Source organism: Pan paniscus, chromosome 8, assembly GCF_029289425.2.
Source record: "Pan paniscus chromosome 8, NHGRI_mPanPan1-v2.0_pri, whole genome shotgun sequence".
NCBI classification, from domain to species: domain Eukaryota; kingdom Metazoa; phylum Chordata; class Mammalia; order Primates; family Hominidae; genus Pan; species Pan paniscus.
The window spans coordinates 59,668,095-59,687,578 of NC_073257.2; the positions used below are offsets into that span (position 1 = coordinate 59,668,095).

At 52.3% G+C, this 19,484-nt stretch overlaps 2 protein-coding genes across 2 annotated transcripts in view; one reads left to right on the plus strand and one right to left on the minus strand.

The window, feature by feature from the left end:
• ANTXRL (ANTXR like) overlaps positions 1-17,802 on the minus strand; it is a 43,782-nt gene extending 25,980 nt beyond the window's left edge. The window contains exons 1-10 of the mRNA XM_034930446.3: positions 16,589-17,802; positions 11,961-12,032; positions 10,235-10,306; positions 8,275-8,356; positions 8,123-8,156; positions 7,046-7,122; positions 6,900-6,968; positions 6,463-6,543; positions 6,312-6,372; positions 1,551-1,649 (exon numbers count right to left, since the gene is read on the minus strand). Coding sequence (XP_034786337.2) covers positions 1,551-1,649; positions 6,312-6,372; positions 6,463-6,543; positions 6,900-6,968; positions 7,046-7,122; positions 8,123-8,156; positions 8,275-8,356; positions 10,235-10,306; positions 11,961-12,032; positions 16,589-16,836 — 895 coding nt within the window. The 5' untranslated portion in view covers positions 16,837-17,802. The remainder of the gene's footprint in view (positions 1-1,550; positions 1,650-6,311; positions 6,373-6,462; positions 6,544-6,899; positions 6,969-7,045; positions 7,123-8,122; positions 8,157-8,274; positions 8,357-10,234; positions 10,307-11,960; positions 12,033-16,588) is intronic.
• The window catches only part of LOC100969124 (anthrax toxin receptor-like), a 748,177-nt gene that overhangs the window by 672,768 nt on the left and 55,925 nt on the right, over positions 1-19,484 (plus strand).

Below are 19,484 nucleotides of genomic sequence, written 5' to 3' on the forward strand. Positions count from 1 at the left end.
CTTTACCTCCCTGATTATGCACATTACTATGGCACACACATTCCCAGTGCCGGGCACTGTTCCTAAATAAATACTGTTTTCTTTTAGAGAGAAACTCTCTGTTGTTCCGATTGACACATACAAAGACTTTCTGTAAGGCTGCTTTGAGGATTCAGGGAGATAGTGTGCATAAGGCACTTGGCACGATATCTGATATAAGTGCTCAGTAAGCATTAGCTTTCCTTAGAAAGGGGCTGCTCAGTCCCTAAGACAGTTCCAAGGAAGTATAACCCAATGAAAACCGAATTCCCTGAGACCATCCACACAATGCTGATGAGTGGGAATGTGGGGATGACAGGCTCAGCCCCTTCCTATGTACCCACAGAAAGGAGGAAAATGGCCAAGAAGCCTCTTGGAGGAAGAGAAGTCATCCTGGGATTACCACATGGCCCTGAAATTAGATGTCAGTGAACATACTATCATCAGATCAAATGAATGTATCAAGGGGCCACCTGGGAAGATCAAGGAGGATCCAAAAATCCAACTGCACCCCAGGCCCTCAGTGGGGAAGAGCACACCCCACCCCCAGCACCCAGGGCACAGTGTCTGCCTGGACTATGCGCTTCCTCAGGCCATTCCACCATCACAGAGGTCCCCTGATGCCTAATTATTGCCAAATAATAGGAGACTTTCAAAAAAATGCTATAGCCTTTCCATGAACCAACTGCTCTACACATGTGATTTTGCTTAGTTAGGTACAACTGTGGCTGACCATCTATAATATGAAAATCCACACCCAAAATGCTTCAAAATCTGACATTTCTTGAGCACCAACATGATGTTCGAAAGAAATGCTCATTAGAGAATTTCAGATTTCAAATTTGTGGTTTGGGATGCTGAAACATCAGTATACTGCACACGTTCCAAAACGTGAAAAAATCTGAAAACTAAAATATTTGTGGTCCCAAGCATTTCAGTTAAAGGATACATAGCCAGCACCATATTGCCTCCATGTTAAATTGAGAAAATAGAGGCTCAGAGTAGAACACTCATCTGGTCAAGGTGACACAGGCAATGTGTGCCTGAGCCAGGATTCCAGGGCCCAGGCCTACAGACTGGCATCCTCCCTCAGTGCAAGGTAAACACACCCCTCTGGGCAAGCTACTGGTGCACCTGGCCATTCAGGCTCAGACCTCCGGGGCTGCCACCATTTCCTAGAAGTAGCCTTGTGGGCTTTGGGTCCTGGGCTCTCAAGGGAAGGGGAAACTGAGGCTAAGGTGGGCAGATGCGGCTGTGATCGCAGACCCAGTCCTAAACCCAGCCTCACTGAGCGGGAAGCCCTGATGTAAGATGCTCTTGAGGCACAGGTGGATTTGTTACTTCCCCACTTGGCAGATGAAGGGAGGGGTGGCCGGCCTTCCCAGTGCCTCCTTCCACTTGTCCTCATGGCCTCTAACCCCACAGGGTCCACAGGGAATGGTTGGCAAGGGCTGGGAGGCTTGGCTGGCTGTGGGGAAAGGCAGCATTGTGTGGGAAATACGTGACTCAGAGGCACCGAGGAGACAACTTACCAATGATAGTGCTTTCATTGAAGATAAATCTGCAAATAACTTCATCCCATTTCTTTAGATTCTGAAAGCCATTTCCATGAATAACCACATGGTAGGGTTCTGCAAGGACAACATTCAAAAGGCTGAGTGAGGAAGAATAGGGGGCTGCCTCCCCTCTGACCTCCCTATTCCTGGAGATCCACCCCCAAAACCGAATTTGCAGAAGCTCCTGTAAGGAAAGAGCTGTGTCTGAACCAACATCTATGTGTCCACTAGGTCAAATCCTCATCTGGTGTCACTGAGGGTCCAGGAGGAAGCATCTGGGCCTTGAACACTCAAAGGCCCTCTCCCTACCATTCCTGAACCAACACGCTCAGGAAAGGCCTTGGTCCTTGCACAGGGCAGGCTCAGAGTGGTATTCCTGCCCTGAAATCTGTGGTGCTCCCTCGGCCCCAGGTGTGCAGGCCGTGTACTCAGCCAGGCCCTCCCTGATGTCAGGTGTAAGCGGAGCCATAATGCTGCCTGAAGACACCATGTCTCATGCCTCAGCTGGGCACCCAGGCCTTGATGCCTCCTTCAGGGCTGCTGAACATTCGAGGTCTCTCCTCCCTGTCTTTCTGTGTGCCTGTGGCAGGCAGGACACCCACAGCATCAGGGCCAGGACTCAGGTGGGGCAGGCGAGCCACCTAGGACCCTGCTTAAGGGAATCCATCACAGAAGCCCTGTTTTAGCTGTGATTCCAGAGACCTACAGGTGATTTCTCATATTCTGCTCTTCCTGAACCAGCAAGGACCACAGGGCACCCATCCTGAGGCTCAAGGAGTGTGTCCTTCCACCATTGTGGCTCCTGCCCTGACCCAAAGACCACAGGGGACACATGCAGGTGACGGCTGGACCCAGGAGCCAGCCAGGGTTCCCGCAGGTCTGCAGCTGTCAAGGGCATTGGCCTCCACCCCTGCCTCCTGGCCCAGGCCCCACGCATTCCAATCCCTGCTGATGCTTGGGGTGCCCCCGGTCCATGCACCCAAGGAAAGCTTCCTGTGAACCCTGCTTCCTGCCTTTCTGCAGTGTCACACCTTCAAGGCGGGCTGTGGGTGAAGTTAGCCTACCGACATGCTTTCTGAGGCTTTCAAAATGAGAGCCTGCAGTTAAAAGCCTGAACATTAACCACAAATATCTAGATTTCCAGCTTTCTTGGAAAATGGGAAATGCAGGCCTTAGTGGGTTTATGTTTCTCCATGTCAGCTCCTGGCTGGGACCTAGGGAACCATGCTCCTCAGATGAGGAGCTCTGAGGCCCACCTCACTCCAAGGCCCTCAACGCTGACTGCTGACATCAGCCAGCTGGGCCTGGCCTGCTCTTCCTGCTCAAGGTGCCAGCCTGGCTCTCGTAGTCACCCACTTGATGGATACTATGCTGCCCTTGGAAGAGCCTGGGCCTGGTGGGGGCACTGAGGCTGTGAGAGACAGCAGGAAATGCCAACTTGGTGCCCTGTTCTGAGCAACTAGACATGGGCCCCTCAGGGCAAGCCTGGGGTCCTCTCCCACAGCTAAGGCTGACAGCAGCTGCTTCCAAATCTGATGCTGCCAGGCAACTTCTTCCCCACTCAGGCTTCCAAAAAGCCCTGGCCAGCCAGACACTAGGCTCAGTGTGTGCCCGGGAGGGAGCAACTGGGCCTGTGGCCTGTGCCCCTTGGTCAGCTCAACTTGGCCACTCTAAGCAGGGCTGAGTGCTGCCCCAAAGCTCCATGGACAGGATAATTGCAAATTACATTCTGGGCTGTGTTAGGACTATGTATTGCAAGCAAGCATTTTTTTTTTTTTCAAGGTGGATGGATGAAGAGAGAGAGAGAGAGAGGGGGAGAGATACAGGAACATGGCCAAACATTCATTGTAAAATCCCAGTGGTGGATAGAGGTGTGTTTGTGTTCATTGTACAATCCTTTCCACTCACCTACAGGTTTGAAAATTTCAACAATAAAAGGGTGGAAGAAAACCAAAGAACTAAATAAGAAAATTATGCTTAGACATAGACAACCAGAAGTCATGATACATCCTGGGTGACAAGTGACTGATGAGAGGGACAGACCAAGCCCTTGGGCTGCAGGGAGTCAGAGGGGCTGGTCATCAGGGAAGGCTTCCAGGACGAGGTGCCCTTTGAACAGGGCTGTGAAGGACAGGTGGGCTCGGCCCTTCAAAGTGAGGCAGGGCTTGCAGGGTGCCTATGCTCCACCTGGTCCCACCTCTGCACAGGGCACCCAGAACAGGGAGTGGACCCTGGAGGGCCTGGGGGTCCTGCTAAGAGCCTCAGACTCCTGCCAGGCTGGAGAGGGAGATGCCTGTCAAAACCCTCCAGCCATGTGTGGGGGATGGCCTCAGGATGGGCCTTGAGCAGTGAGGCCACCAGAGGCCTCTCCCAGGCTGGATAGGAGGCCCAGGGCTAAACTGGGGGAGTCTGGGCTGCATGCCTCCCTCCCTGGCCTCCTTCCTGGGCTCCCTGGAGACCTCCTGGCTTCTCAGTGGCAGCCTGCTGAGGGGGCTCATTCTGTTGCATTTGGGTTTCAGGCTCCTGCCTTGCCCTTTCCCTCCTGTGACTGTCACCCTCCATGTGGGGCAGCTTTGCACAACTCAGCCGACAGCTGACAGATCAGGGCTGTGACTGCCGGGCCACGTGAGCAGAGGCAGAAGGCCGAGCTGGTGGGCAGAGGGCACCTGCCACCTCGACTCAGCTTCCCCCAGGGAGGAGTGAAGACTCACATCCTCACCTGGGGTTGACAGGGCTGCTCAGACGCCACAGGCTGTGTGTGTCCAGGGGACATCATCAGAGGAGCACAGCTGTCACACTGGCTGCACGGCTGAGCGACTTTAAATCAGGAGGAACAGAAAGAGACCCCGAGGGGGAGGAGAGCCCTCTCTACTCCACCCCTGCCCTCAGCTCTGCATGGGGGAGAGGCGTGGTCGGGGACAGAGCCCAGGACCAATCATGGAAGTGTCAGCGCAGCTCCTGTTTCAGGGACCTGCCAGCTCCCAGCCCTGTGCCAGTCCCTGCACAGCCCAGTGCCTTTGGACTCACGAAAGGCCTGACAGCGTCTTTTCTGTTCATGGGAGGCACTTCTGGAGCTCACTGACATTGGACAATTTGCTCCTGGTCGTGTACCCATGGAGAGCAGAGCTCAGACATGTACGATGTGTCTGTCCCCACAGCCTACTGCCAGGGCACACTGCAGTGAGGAACAGGGAGGCCAGAGCCCAGCTGCTGGACGCCTCGTGGTCTTGCTAAGGGCCTTGTAATGTCCTCTCGTGATGAAGGGAGGACACCCTGGGCTCCCTTCATCTCCAGAAGCCGCAGTTGTGCAACTGCCGGCCATGCAGACCCCCAACCTACACAGAAAGAGCTCAGGACAGACAGAGGCATCACAGAGGCCCACACAGGACTGTCACAACCCATACTGGGACCCCAGCTGACAAGAGGGCATCCTCGCTACGTCTCAGACAGCATGGACAGGCACTGGGATTGATCCTGTGGGATTGAGGTGAGCTGAGGGTGTTTGTGTGGACGACTTTGTCGGGCTATGGAAGTTTCCTTCTGCTCATAGGGTGCTGTGGGATGTTGATGCCCCCACTTCTTGTTCTTCATCCCCTGAGATAACCGCCTGGTTCCTGTTTCCTATTTTGTTGATGTGGTAAATTACACAGACATTTCAGCTCCTGCACCTGCCTGGCCTTCCTGGGAGGAGCCCTGGCTGCTCCTGCCCTGTGGTCTGGGTTAGCTGCTACTCCATGCCATTTGCTGGTGTTTCCCTGAGAGCTTCTCACACATGTCTTTTCTTGCTTTAGAGTTAAACTTACCGTTGTGAGGTTACAACACACTAATTGTACACAGGTACTCACACCACCACCCCCGCATATTCCCCCCACAGCAATAGACACGTTCAGATCCATGTGGGCCACATGTCCACTCCCACCGACCCATGAACATTGGACCACAAACACACTCAACCTACCCCATACCACACACATCACACCACACACCACACACCTGAAGTACACACACCCACACACCACACACACACATAAATAGCAAACACACATACACCAAAAATACCAAAAACACACCACACATCCCATACACACACCATACACATCAGCAACACACTCCCAACTCCCCATACGACACAAACACACACTGGACACCACATACCTGCACACCAGACACCCTTCCCACACACCAGCAGCCTTCCACACACCAGGCAACCTTCCCACACACTCCCACAAGACCCCCACTCATGCCACACACACACAGTGCACATACACTACACACACACACGCATATATGCTCCCTACGTACACTCACACCCCCACATACATATTACACAGCACCTCAGCTCCCACACAACATACACCCCACAATACAACACACACAGATGCATCACTCATGCATGCCCCACACACACCACACTCACAGCACATATACACACCCCACACAATCACACACACATTTCCACAGCACACAGACCACATATTACCCTCTCCCGCAGACTTCACACACATCAAGCCTCCCACAGCACAACTTCCCAGACATACTACACATACTGCACCCACACAAACTACATACACACATACCACACACACCAAACACATACACACCACATACACACACCACACTCACACACTCCCCACACACATCCTCCCCTACACATACCAAACAAATGCACACACTCCATACACGCATGCACTAGTGCACACCACCCTTTGGCAACCGCAGGGCCTCCACAGCTCTTACCTCCTACACACTCAGAGGAAGGCTCCACCGATGTCACATCAAGACAGACCTTTGATGTGAGCTGGAACACAGGAGGGGTGGGGCGGGACAGGGAGAGTGAGCTTCCTGCCAAAGGATCCAGGTCCCCAGCCCCTCACCTCTGCCCACTCACGGCATCAATGGTGCTTCTCAGGGCCTTGAAGCCATTCTCCACTGCAAACACGTGGCCAGGGCTGTCTGCAATTGCTGTTATCTACAGAGAGCAGAGCTGGGTTGGACTCCCCACCAGGAGGTGAGGATGCAGCAGACCCCCGGCCCAGGAGACAGTGTCTTGCCCTCATGCTTTGGGGGCAGCAGAATGTCAGGCTCTGAATGTCGCAGACTTCTCCAGCCAGCAGCCCACTCTTAGGGAGCGGGGAGCTCTTACACCCTCCCCTTTGGCATGGTGGGATTTATACAACACGCTGTCAATCACTTCTGCAGTGGCCATGAGTTGGCCCAACTCACTTGGGGTGGCTTAGACAACCGTCCTCGGGGTGGCCCGGAACAGTTGGCTCGAAAGTGGCCACTAGGCTCGAAAGTGGCGCCTGGTTACCTGTTTGGAATTACCTGGTCCAGATTATAATCAGCCACACCCAGGGTGTAAACGTTGGCCCCCAGTTTCCGAGCCTTTTGAGCCTAAGGGAAAGAAGGCATTGCATATTGGTCATCAAAATACATGGAGCAAAATGCTGGTAAGTATGAACTGGACTCACTTCTCTGAGAGTGTCCTTAAATGCATGTGCCACCAGTTCTCCATCAGTCATAGCAATAATCATGCTGGGAACCTTGTCTGTAGAAGAAGCAAAGAGTGGCCTGCTCAGCAAAGGCACCAGGAGTGACCTCTAGAAGCTCCGGAACCCCTGCAGATGGCTGGGCCCACAGCGCTGCCCACTCCAGGGCATGGCCAGGTGCCCCCACCTCATCCTCCAGAGGAGAGGCTGCCAAGACCCAAGCACCTGCCACCCAGAGACCCCCTAGAGTGAGGGAGGTCTCAGCCCAGCACCCATTTTACAGAGGAGGGGCTGAGAGGGGCAGGGTCTTTCCCACCGGGCTGCCTGAACCCTCACCCACTAGCGACCTGCACCACCTCTGCCTGAGGGCAGCTCCAGCCAGGACTTCACAACCACAGGCCTGTCCCACGGGCAGAGGGAGGAGCTGCTGGGCCCTCCTGTAACAGACAGGCTCAGGGAGGCTCCCAGGGGGCTGGGTCTTGCTGTGAGCAGAGCCTGCAGGCAGCCCTGCCGGTATCTCTGGGCCCAGGAGTTCAGGACTCCAGGTCAGTGGCACCTGGGCAGGGGACCCCACAGCCACCTCAATGCCTTTCCTCTCCAGCCCTGCCTTTTCCTGACAAGAGCTGCAGTGACACAGTGGGGAGGGAAGTTGGGGGCCCTGGACAGCCTTCTGTACCATATGAGACAGGGTCAGGGAATGCAAGTCACTCGGACGGGAGACATGCAAGGGAGGAGGAAGGCTAAGGTGTGTGAAAGGGGGCAAACCTCTTGGCTCTTCCCTTGTCCTTTTCACACAGCCCAGCTGGAGGGCAAGTACCTCAGGGTTATGAGCACCAGAACTGCACACGCAGGATCCCACACAGTTCTCAGAACTCCATGGGGCGGGGGCTTACTATGCTCATTGCACCAGGGAGGGACCTGGAGCTCAGAGCAGGTGAGCAACTTGCTCCAAGAGGCAGGGCAGGTGTGGCCTTGCAGAGTCTGCACACAGAGCTCTCTGAGGCTCACGCCCAGCTCTGTTCCCCCTACAGGACCACTAGGGGGAGGGCAGGTGCTTACTTCCGGAGTTGAAACTTTCGATCTGTTGAATTGCCTGCAAGAAAATGAAGAAATATTGAGCCTCGACAGTGAGATGCTCCCACTGATGCTCTAAGATTTTGTAGGTTAGGGTTAGGGTTAGGGTTAGGGTTAGGAGATCAAGGGGTCTATACCTTTCTAAATCCTGCCTGCATGAATGTGTGTCCGTCAGGCACAATTTTCTGAAGTTGGTCAAGACCGTTTTTTATTCTATTCCTGAAAAAAATTTAAAAAGGCGGTTGACCTGGAAAGACATTGACTGTTAAAAATCAGCTCCCAAGCTCTCCAGGAGCCACTGTTCTTTGCACAAGTCCTCCTGGATGAAGGAGGATGCCAGGCAAGGGCTTTGTCCTCCTCATTCCTCATTCTGATTTTGACCAGAGATTTCAAGCCCTTCTGAGCGCATCCGAGTTACAGAGAATGCAGGCCTGGGGAACTTCACCAGGGCCCTGCTTGGACCATCTCTGGTGACAGTAGGAGTTTCCCATGGATGAGCAACTGTGAGTCAGGAACTGCAATGGGGCTGATATTCCTAACCCTAACCCTAACCCTGAACCAGGGATGGGCAACTGAGAGTCAGCCACTGTCAATGGGGTTGACATTCCTAACTCTAACTCTAACTCTAATCCAAATTCTAACCCTAACAAGGATGCTCTTGTGTTGGGCACTCCGTCCTTTAACAGGTAGGGCTGCATTTGGGAAAAGTCATCCTGCTAAGCCACCAGCCCTGCACCCAGCCCGACGGCCCCAGACCCCTGACCCTGACTCAGTTTCCTGCTCTATCTTTACCCTGATACAGGAAGTAGCAAATCTGCTTAGAGTGTCTGGCCTCCTTGACTTTCTGTGCCCCTGAAACAAAAAGACCAAAGGCTGGAGAGGCAGCCCCGACAGCTGTGCATGCAGGGGCTGAACACTGATCTGCGGACTGGCCGGGGCATGAGGCCTGTCAGTTGCTGTTAAAGCAGACAGAATGGGCTGGGGCAGTCAGGACTGGCTCTGGTGGCAGGACTGGGACAGGCTGGGGACTTAGGGTCAGGCTAATTCAATGTGACAGGCTGAGCCTGCACAGCAAGGCTGGGCAGAGCATGGACCCTGAAGGATGGCTTCCCACTGTGGGCAGAGAGTCCCTGCCATGGCCGGAGCTCTGAGAGCCCTGCCCTGCCCAGCCCAGGAGGGGAGGAGGCCAGACCCATCCATACCCAGAAGAGGCCATGGCCTGGTCTTTCTCTGTCCATGCCCAAACCCCGCTCCCTGTCTGGGTCACTCGCCACAGTCCTCCCCCATAGACTTGCTTTTTACCACCTCACACCCACCTAGTCTCTCTGACAAACCCACAATGCAGGACACACATACTCAAGCTCCCCTACTCTGTATTCCCTTGAAACTACAAGTGGGGCCCAGTCCCCCATCCAGTCCTCAGTGTCCTCACCTCTCTTCTGTGCTTCATCTCCTCTGGGCCCAGTTCCGGGCATGTGCATTGGAAGTGCCCTCACCTCCAGCCAAACAGGAACTCTGCTGTGCTCCCTGCTGGGCCTGGGCTCCAGCCTCCTGAGCTTGTTCCTCCTGCCTCCCTCCACTTTCCCAGCCTGCCCTGGAGCTCAGAACCCCACCCAGGGGCTCCCCAGTCTGGGCCTGCCAGCATCCCTGCACTAAAGCCCCACTACCCCACCACCAGCTTTGACCCTGTCTCCCTCCCACACTGGTCAGGGCAGGGGGAACAGGCACAGAGCAGCAGCCAGCACAGGTGTGTGTTCACAGGACACACACCCCCGCCCTGCCAGCCCCTGCACCCTGGGAATCCTCACAGCCACCTTTCAGGGAAGGAGGCAAAGCAGAGAGAGGGCAGGGGAGCGTGAAGTGGGGGAGGCTGAGAACTTCTGGAGCACAGGGGCCTGCAGGTAACCTTGCAGCCATGGGTAGGAGGATGCAGGGGAGCCGGGGCTAAGGTCAGGTGGGTACTGTGAGTTGCCCTGACTGGCCTGCCCTGTGTGCTGTCAGGCTCCCAACCAAGATCTCTGGGAGCCCCTCAGCTCCCTGGAGCTCCCTCTGGCCAAGCTCATCAGGCCTCCCTTTGGGACTCAAAGCAGCACTCACTTGTCTGAGGTGAGTGGCAAGACAGTCTCGCCATCTGTGGAGTAGGTGATGAAGCACATCCGAATATTTGGGCTGTGAAGGAATCATGTGCTGGTGAGAAGCCAGTGGCACAGGCTCAGAAGCCAGGGTGGTGAGGCCAATTCGCCACCTCCCACCCCAACTCTTCCGCTTTGGAGCCCCTTGCTGGACACAAGGAGGTGAGATAAATGTAGTGAAGGACTCTGAGGCCTGTGGAGACAAGGGCTCCATAGAAGGGAGAGTCAGGATGGCAACTCACTGCATCCCCACACTCCCAACACCCCAAAGACACTTGCACACACACACACATGCACACACAGGCACACACAGGCACACACTCACACACATGCACACACAGGCACACACATGCACACACACAGGCACACACACAGGTGCACACACACCACACAAACACCCACACACATGCATACACACACACACACACACACACGCACCCATACACATGCACCCATATATGCACACACCCACACACATGCACACACTCACACACACAGGCACACACTCACACACAGGCACACTCACACGCACACACTCACACACACACAGGCACAGGCATACACACCCCCACACACACATGCATACACACTCACACACGCACACAGTCACACACATATGCACCCACACACATGCACCCGAACATGCACACACTCATATGAACACACACACATGGCACCCACACTCAGGCACCTGCACACACACACACAGACACACATACCTTATAATGAACAGGCAGGGAGATGCACATACAGCCCTCCCAGCTGGCCTCCCTTCTACTGGAAAATTCTTTGCCTCTTCACCCCATTCCCTCCTCCCTCTCCTCTCCGTCATCCCTCCTTCATCTCAGACAAGTGACTCTCCCTATTGGCAGCCATGCACACAGCCTCCCCTTCCTCTCCCTGACCCTCCTTCCTGCCGGCTGGCCCTCAGTGGCCCTCAGCGACAGTGCTGCCATACGTCCCCAGCGGAGCTCCCCATGGATCCTGCCCTTGTTGCCCATTCATTTTACCCACAGTCATCAGACTTTTCTTCCTTAAGTGCCATCTTGATCATGCCACTCCCCTGCTCAAGAGCCTTCTCTGGCTCTCTATGGCTCACAGCAGGAAATCCCAGCTCCTTGGCCTGGCATAATGAGCCCCTGTGGCTTTGGCCTCAAGCTGACCTGCCCAGCCCTCTCCCAGCCCTCCCTGAGCTAACCTCATTCCCAGCCAAGTCAGACCACTCACGCCACCACAGGTCCCCTGTCTTTTCCATCCTGCAAGACCCAGTTCAAAGACCCACATCCTTGGAAGCCATCCTTGACTTTGTCCTTAGGAGTTCCTGTTTTTTCCTTTAACCTTCCATGTGAGTTCTTTGTCCCCTACTTGAACCCTCAGCAACCCAGAGTTCCAGGACTGAGTCACTGGTTTCCCTGCCTATTGTCCCTTCCCAGCCTGTGATGTCCCCAAGGGCAAACTGCCTCCCCTGCAATATGTCCGGGCTCACAGGCAGGAGCCAGCCAAGGCCGCTGAGACCCCATGGAACCAATGAGTGCTGGCCTCATTCCTGCTTCAGAAAGCCACCTTGTGCTCTGTGTTCCCCACTGAAGGACTCCCACGCCCACCCCATCTGATGGGATGTGCCCTCTGCCTGCCTTCCAGAGGAAAAGCTCTCTGCAGCTCAGGGGAGGCTGCCATGCGGAGATCCGTACCTTTGGAACCTCGCCACTGTTTCCTCCACCCACATATAAAGGTCAATCCAGTTGTTGTTCACGCTGCCAGACCTAAAACAAAAGGAGACGTCGGTCAGGGAGATGAGTGCATCTCTCTGATGGGCAAGTGTCTGCCCCGCCCCCAGCCTCCCAGCAGGCTCTTAACAAGCTCTCCTGACCCCAGCACAGCTGAGGCTGGGGTACACCCCCAGTGGCCACTGGATCATCCGAGGTCATGAGTTTCACCAGTTGAGTGGTCAGCATAAGGTGATCACCCAGCCCCATCTGCCTGGGACTGAGGAGCTTCCTGGGTTGTGGGGCTTTTGTTGCCATCCAGGTGGCTGATCAGGTTAGGTGGGGCACTATGTAGAGTGAAAATGGGAGAGAATGTATTGGTTGGAAAAGCCCCCAGTGAACAATTCAAATATAGAAAATCAACCAAAAAAGTTTCATTTATGATAGCATCAAACAGAACAAAATACTTAAGAATAAATTTAAACAAGGAAGCTAAAGAAATGTGTACTGAAAACTATAAAACATTGCTGAAAGAATTTAAAGACACAATAAATGGAAAGATATTGCATGCTTATGAATCAGAAGGCACAATAATAATATTGTTAAGATAACAATGTAATCTGTATCAAAATCTCTACAGCATTTTTTTGCAGAAATAAAAAAATTTGCACTAAATTTCATATGGAATTTCAAGGGACATTAGTCATACAGCAAAAAAAAAAAAAAATCTGAAAAAGAAGAACAAGATTGAGGATACACATTTCCTGATTTCAGAATTTATTACAAAGCTACAGTAATCAAACTATTATGGCACTGACGTAAGGACTGACATGTAGAGCAATGAACAGAACAGAGAGCTCAGAAATAACCTGTCACGTCTGTGGTCAAACGATTTCCAACCAGTGTGCTAAGAACACGCAATGTGGGAAAGAACAGTAGTTTCAAGAAATGGTGCAGGGAAAATTGGATGTCTATGTGCAAAAGAATGAAGTTGGACCCTTCTGTAAACCATTACAGAAATTCACTCAAAATGGGTCAAAGACCTAAATGTAAAGGCTAAAACTTTTAAACTCTTAGTAGAAAACATAACTTTTATGACATTAGATTTGGGGATTTTTTTGGATATGGCACCAAAAACACAGGCAACAAAATTAAAAATAGAAAAGTTGAGACTGTATCCAGATTAAAAACTTTTGTGCATCAAAGGACACGACCAAGGGAGTGAAAAGACAACCTGCAGAATGGGAGGAAATATTTACAACTCATGTACCTGATAAGGGATTAATATCCAGAATATACAAAGAACTCCTACAACAACAACGAAAAAGAAACAACAAAAAAATGCAACAAAAAAAAATGGGCAAAGGATTTGAATAGACATTTCCTCAAAGAAGATATGCAAATGGCCAATAAGCACATGAAAGCATCTGCTCCACATCACTAGTCACTAGGGAAATGCCAATGAAAGCCGCAAGGAGATACAACTTCACACGCATTGGGGTGACTATTATCAAAAACCAGAAAATAACAAATGTTGGGCTTTTGTTGGTGGGAATGCAAAATGGTGCAATCACTGTGGGAAACAGCTTGGCATTTCCTCAGAAAGCTAAACATAGGATCACCATAGGATCCATCAATTCCACTCCCAGGTATATACCAAAAAGAAGTGAGAGCAGGGCTCCAAGAGACACGTATACACCAGTGTTCATAGCAGCATTATTCACAATAGCCAAATGGCAGAAGCAACCCAAGTGTCCATCAACAGATGAAAAGATAAACAGGCCGGGCGCGGTGGCTCATGCTTGGAATCCCAGCGCTTTGGAAGGCCAAGGCCAGGGAATCACGAGGTCAGGAGTTCAAGACCAGCCTGTCCAATATGGTGAAACCCTGTCTGTACTAAAAAATACAAAAATTAGCCTGGCGTGGTGGCACGCCCCTGTAGTCCCAGCTACTCAGGAGGCTGAGTCGGGGATAATCGCTTGAAACTGGGAGGTGGAGGTTGCAGTGAGCCGAGATTGTGCCGCTGAACTCCAGCCTGGCGGCAGAATAAGACTCCAACTCAAAAAAAAAAAAGATAAAGAAAATGTGGTACATATACATACAGAGAAATATTATTCAGCCATAAAAGGGATGAAATTCTGATGGATGCTACAACATGGGATAACCTTGAAAACATTATGCTAAGTGAAAAAGGTCAGACAGAAAAGGCCAAATATTATATGTTTGTATGATTACATTGTGTGACTCCCCTTACCTGAAGTACCTACAATAGGCAAACTCATAGATAGAGAAAATACACTAAAGGTCACTAGGGCTTGGGGAAGGGAGGAATGGGGAATTATTGTTTAATGGAAATAGAGGTTTTTTGGGTTTTGATGGGGATGGGGTTTGAGACAGGGTCTCACTCTGTCGCCCAGGCTGGAGTGCAGTGGTGTAATCTTGACACACTGCAGTCTTGACCTCCCAGGCTCAAGTGATCCTCCTGCCTCAGCTCAGGCTGAGTAGCTGGGAGTGGAGGCACACATCACCATGCCTGGCTAATTTTTGTATGTTTTGTATGGACAGGATTTTGCATGTTTCCCAGACTGATCTTGAACTCCTAGACTCAAGCAATCCTCTTGCCTTGGCTCCCAAATTGCTGGGATTACAGGAGGGAGCTACTGCTCCCGGCTGAGAATAGAGTTTCAATACGCAATGATGATACATTTCTGGAGATGGATGGTGGTGATTGCACAACACTGTGAATGTACTTAACGCCACTGAATTGTACACTTAAAAATGGTAAATTTTTGTTATGTATGTTTTCCCACAATTAAAAAATTACTCAAAAAATACAAGGGGTTATTCCCACTTAGAGCCCTGAAATGTCACCTGGCCAAGAATAGGAGCGCATGGGAGGCTGATTCATTTTCTTCCAGCTCAATCCAATGAATGAACAAATGAATAATGAGTCTCATGAATAAGCTGGAAATGAATGACCAAAAAGCCTGCCTGCAGGCAGTAGATGTTGTTTCTGCCTGGAGGACTACCGCAAGATTCTCAGGGTCCCGCCCAGCTGCGTGGTTTTTGGATAGGCTTTGGAGTCACAAAATCCAGAGTTTCAATTCAGCGCCATGGATGTCTATCTGGAGGCTGTGGTGGGACATTCCCTGGCCATGACCTGGCTCATTGCCTACTCCTTAGAATGGGGCAATACCCTTTACCCCCAGCCTTGTTAGGAAGACTCGTTAAGGTTGCTTTTGTCTGCTCCCTTTACATCCACTCTAGGCACTCCCTCTGCATTCCTCCTCATCCGGTCTGTCTGGGATTGCATCAGGGCCTCTGCAGTTCCTGTGAGTTTCTAGCCTGTGGCTCTGCCTTGCCTGGCAGGTCCCTTCATCCCCATCCTCTGTCATCGCCTCTGACCTGCAAATTCTCCCTTCATCCTCATCACACTTGGCAAGGTGAAAATGAAGATACCCTTTTTACAGATGGGGGACACGAAGGCACAGAATGATGAAGCAACTTGCCCATGACTATGTGGCTAGTGAGTGGAGTCTGCCTGTCTCCAGAACTGAGTTGCTCCTTCCCCAAGAGTAGCAGAGCAGTCAGAAACCATGGGAATTGGTGGGCTGGGGTACATATCCCCTAACCATTAGTATCCACGGGGAATGAGAAAAATCAGAGGAATTTCAACCTGCGATGCTGGAAAGAGTGCAGCACAGGAAGCCGGAGTCTTGTCACACCAGCTGTCTCTGGATGCTTCCCCAACCTCCAGGAGCCACCCTTGTCCAGGAACCAGATAGAAAAATACCTGCACTACGCACAGCCCAGGATCGTGGTGAGGTGCCAGGAGTGCAGGCGAAGGGCTTTGGAGGCCAGAAAGTGCTGCAACATTCTCCTGAAGATTGCACCACTGCTGCTACTGAATAAGCACAGAGAGTATTCCCACCCAGCAGGAGGAGCGGCAAAGGGAACCAAGGCAATCTCTCCAAAGCTGAACATTTGCCTCTTTCCTTCCTGGTGAGCCAGAAGGCGCCTAATACGTAGCCCAGCTTCCCCAGGGCCACCCTGAAACAGACCAAACTGTTCTGAAAGTGTAGGAACTATCACGTGGCTCTCCAAGTTGTAGAAGAGGCACTTAGAAGCAGCCAACCAAAGGCCTTCTCTAAGCAGTGACATTAGAATGCCCAACATAGGCAACAAAGCAATCTCTCTGGGGCCCAGTAAAATAGAAGTTATTTGCGTGAAAAAACAAACAAGCAAAACAACACAGAAACCCCAAACATCCGCAGTGAGCTTCTGAGAACTGCTGAGAGGCAGGTCCGAGCAATCATCTGTTGCAGCAGCGTGAGGATGAGGATGCTGACCCAGCTGATGGAGGGGTAGGGAATAGTCCAGAACCCCTTTGGTGGCTTTTTTCCTCATCCAGGAGATGAAGCACCAGGGAAAAGACAGCCGGGGCATTCTTTCTGCCTCAGAAAAACAGGAGGCCTAGGTCTGGTCTGACCAAAGGGTTGGCCCTGCTTCTGTGACGGAAGCTTGCATCTCCTTGAGTGGCGTCCTGTCCCTAGTGAAAAAGAGGTGGTGGCTCCTGAGGGTGACCCAGGGCCAGAGCTAGAAGGGACACTCACTTGTCCAAGATGAAGTAGAGGTCAAATGAGCCCTGGCATCTGTGACCTGCTTGCCCCTGGCGCCAGTGCTGCCTCCATCCTGGGCCATGGTGGTGGTGGGACCTCCTGGAGCCCAGGGCCAGGCGGTGAAAGACTCTCCAGTCAGGTCCATGGTACCGAAGGCTTCCTGCCCTAAAAAGCGGTGGAGGAAGCAGCAGCAGCAGCAGGAAGACCAGGAAGTAGGGCCCCAGGGACTCATGGCTCCCCATTATCTGGCCGTCCCTGTGACCCCATCTCACTCTTGGGTGCCTGTGCCAGGGCCCAGAGAGGCTGAGCACAGGCCCCTTCTCTGCCGCCTCCCCTTATGCCAGGGGCCACACCCCTCCTCCAGCCCTTTCACCAGTGCACACTATGGCCCTCCACCAGGTACCTCCCCAGATCGCAGGGACTAGGGTCAGCAGCTAGCTCTGGGAGACTTGCCTCCAGCTACCTGCCTGGCCCTTCCCCCACCCTGGGGACAGAATTCTCTGTTATGGTTGACAAGAAGGTTGACATGGTGACTTTGTGACCTGCAGCTCTTCCCAATGTCCTGCATGTTGACAACACCAGGGGGAGGCACAGGACCTTTGGAGGGGCTACAAGAGGAAGCCTCCATTTCCCTTATAACAGCCCACACAGTGTCCCTTAAAACCACTAGACCCTGCTGTTTGTTCACTGGAAGAGTTAGCCCAGGTGACTTAGGTGAGGACATTGCTGTGGACGAGGAGGTCAAGGACTGGGAGGCCAGAGTGTTGGCAATGGGAGGCTATTTGTGTGACACTGAAGTCCCCCAGGAGATGGCAGTTCGGGAAGGAGATGGAAACTGCAGTGTTGCCAGAGTCTTTGTGAATGAGGGACATTCCGGTTCTCTACTGCTGTGTAACAGACCACCTACATTTAGGGACACAGAACAGGCCCATTTTATTATGCTCACAGGTTCTGAGGATCAGGCACTCAGGGCGGAGTTAGGAGGGCTCCTCATGTCTGGGGCCCCATAACTTGAAGGATTGGGCACTGGAATTATCTGGAGGCTGCTCCACTCACAAGTGTGGCTCCTAGGCAGGAGGGCCCAAAACCTGGGCTCAGCTGGGACTGTGAATGGAGACCCTGCATGTAGCCTCCCCATGTGACCTGGGCTTCCTCCCAGCATGGCAGCTTCAGGGTGCTTGGGCTTTTACAGGTGGCCCAGAGGTCCAAGAGTGAGTATTTTCAGTGAGCACGGCAGAAATTATAGAGCTTTTTATGACATCACCTTGGAAGTCACACAGTGTCACTACCACTGTGCTCTATTGGTCCAAGCAGTCATAGCTGCCAAGAGTCAATGGGCAGGAACACAGGCCCCCTCTCTAGGGAAAGAATGTGGACAGGTTCACATCCCAGTGTCAAAACTGCTGTATGACCAACGCTTTGAATAGCAGAGAGGTTACAGTGTGTGGAAAAACGTAGGCACCGATGAGTGAGACTCAAACAGGACTCAGAAAAGTCAGACTGTGACTGTTAGAAACACCTTAATCAATTTTATTTTGTATGCACAAGAGTGATATCCAATGAAAAATCGTTCTCTAATAAGTCTAAAATATATCTTTCAATATGTGTAATATACAAATTACAAGTGATAAAAGTATTGGGTTAGTTTTTTGTTCTTTGATTTATTTTGTTTTGGAACTGTATTTAATATAATGGAGTATCTTAAATAAGGGGTATTTCAGAATGAATGAAGCCCAGTATATTTCCTTCAAAAGCATATTTGAGCTATCTTGCTTCATTCTTCTTGACACTTGGTATTAGCATATTTTAATATTTTTGCCTGGTGGTAAGTCATCTCCTTGTGGTTTACTTTTTTCTTATTTTATTTATTTATTTATTTATTTGTAGAGACAGGGTCTTGCTCTGTTTCCCAGGCTAGACTCCACCTCCTGGCCTCAAGGGATCCTCTGGCCCTGGACTCCCAAGCGCTGAGATTAGAGGTGTGAGCCACCCTCACTGCCCTCTTTGTGGTCTTAATTTGCTATTTCCTAATTACTAATGGGAACTGGTCACCTACTCACTTGATTTTGGTCCTTCATGGTTCCTCTTTGAAGTGCCTGTTTAATGCCGGCGTCCATTCTTTGCTTTAGGTGTTTTTCTCCTTCACATTGACTCAATAACAGTCTTTATATATCCTGGATACTAATCCTTTATCACTTGCTGCAACTATCTTTTTTTACTCTGTGGCTTGTTTTTTTCACTTCATTTATTGTTTTTTAAACAAAGCCTAAGTTCTTAATTTTAACGTACTTGAACTGACATTTTCTACCCTGGCCCCCTCCCACCCTTAGTTTCCAGACACCTCTTATGATCTGGGGTCGAGGAGCCCGCCTTCCTGGCGGTCTCAGCTGGGGCCTGGGGAGCGAAGGCGGCGGGCGCTCCCGGGAGAAGCTGCGCGATTCGGGTGCTGGGGAGGTGAAGCTCGCGGGGCCGCCAGGCCGCCGGGGTAAGGAAGGCCGGGAGGCCGCGGGGGTCCACGGCGCGGAGGGAGTCGCAGGGACCGGTCACAGCCCTCGCCTATCGCCGAGACCCGGCAGGCCCAGGAGCCAGAGGGCGGCGGCGTGAGAGGGCATCGCCTCCAAAGGACGCCCTCGCCCTCCCGCAGGCATAGTCGCAGGCGCCAGTCCCCGTCCGAGCCAGCTGGGGGTGGCTCCGGGGAGCTGAGCCGGGGGAGGGCCGGGCCGCCCAACGGATCAATAGGGGGCTTTCTCCCAGGTTGCCGTTTCTCTGGCCCGCGACGCCCTACCCGCCGGAGCCGCCCAACCGCAAGCCCCGCCCCGAAGGCGGGTGCAGCCAGGAAGGCGGGTGCAGCCAGGAAGGCGGGTGCAGCCAGGAAGGCGGGTGCAGCCAG